Genomic DNA, 2,294 nt, shown 5'->3' on the forward strand with positions numbered 1-2,294 from the left:
AAGTAAAAAACTAACGTTCCGGAAGCTAATCTTCTGGAAATCCACCACTGTGTATAAGTGTGGTGAAGCTCTCATTGTAAAGATTTATAAAATATATAGCCTATATACATGTCATATAACAAAAAATATGTCATATAACATGTGTGCTAGGTGACCGAACACCAGTAACGAGTTCCATGTTTCTCAAACCACACAGAGCTGCTATCTTAACTGCGTAAGATTTTATAAGTGTATGAAATGCATGTTCAAGATGTTCTGAGTGTGGTAACTGGGGTATTGGAAATCCTCATCTACTCCGGGATCGTGTTTGGTTGGCCCTCCCTGGTACATGTGCTTCTGCATGAGCAATATTTTGAATATACTTGTTTGCAAGGAAACTCTACTACCGAATCTCCGATGTATCTTCCCATAACAAACCCTAATATCCATCTAGCTCCACCATGCTCTGCACAAGAAGAAGCCTTTAATCTTGTCTACACAATTGCAACTTCTGTGACTCTTCTCTCAAGTCTGGTATACGGAATAATCTTGGACAAGTTTGGGACTTGGATTTGTAGAACAATCTGTGCCATAATTTTGGCAATCGGTCTAATTCTGATTATTGTGTCAACTGCGCAAACCTCATGGATTGCTTTCATTGCTGTCCCTACATTTTCTAGCGGTGGATTTGGTCTTTTTCAAACAAACATGCAAATTGGAAATCTCTTTCCAAAAGCCCAGAACGTGGTCACGTCGTTGATGATCGGAGGCTACATGAGCTCCAGCATAACCTTCCTCATCTTCAAGGGAGTTTACGAAACCGGAGTAGAGTTGGACAACTGCCTCTACTTCATGCTAGGTTGCACCATCATTACGTGGTTGAGGACATTTCTCTTGATGCCACGAACCGTATTTGAATCTCCAGCCCCATCCTCCCGAGAGAGCTACGGGTTAACAAGCGAATGTAAAAAGATAACTACTAAAACCTCTCAACTTCGAAGAGCGGGAGGTAGAAGTAAGAGATCGACATCAATTTATGGGCTTCCTGATGCAGTTCCACAATTAACAATGAGCTTTACAGCGTGCCTTTGTTCCCCCTTGTTCTGGACTTCACTTCTTAACGCTGCAATACACGGCTTACGTGTATTCTTTTACGTGGGAACGTTTAATATTTTCATCCTAGCAATCAGCGACCAAACTGAACTAAGCTTTTATACCAATGTTTTTGGAATAATCACTTTATGTGGAGGTTTCATATCCCCCTTGAACGGCGTCATGGCCGATGTAGCAAAGACTTATTTTATGAAGAATAATTCTGATTCAAATTTAGCTTCTCGCAAGTCTGCATTGCTGTCAACCATTGTGATGGTTACAATTGGTGTTGTAATGTCAGTTTCGGCAACGATTCCAGTGTTGTCTTTGCAAATTTTTACATTTATTGTTGTTGTTCTTTTGCGCGCGTTCACCATGTCAACCATGGTAATGCTTCTAACAACAATGTTTCCGATCCAACACTTCGGGAAGCTCTTCGGGCTTCAAACCGCCTTGTTTGGGTTGGCAAGCTTCCTTCAGTATCCGCTAACTTTGTTGGTAACAAATTATTTTGACGGCAGTTTTACCGAAATTAACGTTATTTTCCTAGTTGCCGCTTGTCTTTCATACATTCATGCGTTCATGCTGTACAAAATCGCCATCCGCTCTACCGCGCGAGACGCTCCTGAACTGGACCCGCGTCTTTTTAGTGTTGCGTCACAAACAACGCGTGGCTGCAAAACATCTTCAGTGGCTGAGGCCAACACAGCGCCCGATGATGATGAATACAAATAAAATGATATCGACAATGAGTGTTCTGCACGATCAACAAATTATATTTCAATGGTTTCGGCATTATTAAAAATTAGATTTTCAAATACAAATATTGTAAAACACCATCATTAAGCACAGATAAAATAAAGATTTAAATCAGGGATATCTTGACACTACGTAGTGTCAAGATATCCCTGGTTAAATATTTTGCCTCAATTCAGTGGTTCTTGTTGTTGGTAGATAAATTTTGCTGTTTATTGCTGATTATTGTGTTTGCTTTAGGGAGTGACATTGTGACATTCATAAAATAAATTAATTAACATTCAGTGAAACAACGAATAGCTCAGCTCTCCCTAAAGAGATTTTGTACCATGAAGAATCACAATCTTTGTTCAACGACAACACCACATCAATTACAGCAACGTATGATTTATTGATTAGGCCTGCTAGTACTTCATTTATGCCTTGAACAGTTCAATAGCCTACTCGTCAACTAGTAAAATAAGTTA

At 39.8% G+C, this 2,294-nt stretch overlaps 1 protein-coding gene across 1 annotated transcript; it reads left to right on the top strand.

The window, feature by feature from the left end:
• Positions 1–237: 237 nt before the first annotated feature.
• Positions 238–1,806, top strand: LOC145769252 (equilibrative nucleobase transporter 1-like). The gene has a single exon (XM_082580830.1). It carries the CDS (start codon positions 238–240, stop codon positions 1,804–1,806), a length of 1,569 nt encoding a protein of 522 aa, XP_082436956.1.
• Positions 1,807–2,294: the final 488 nt, after the last annotated feature.

The sequence above is a fragment of the Aplidium turbinatum genome, chromosome 4 (assembly GCF_918807975.1).
Source record: "Aplidium turbinatum chromosome 4, kaAplTurb1.1, whole genome shotgun sequence".
NCBI lineage: Eukaryota > Metazoa > Chordata > Ascidiacea > Aplousobranchia > Polyclinidae > Aplidium > Aplidium turbinatum.

Coding starts and splice junctions, on each gene's coding strand:
- LOC145769252 (XM_082580830.1), top strand. CDS start 238: ATGCATGTTCAAGATGTTCTGAGTGTGGTAACTGGGGTATTGGAAATC.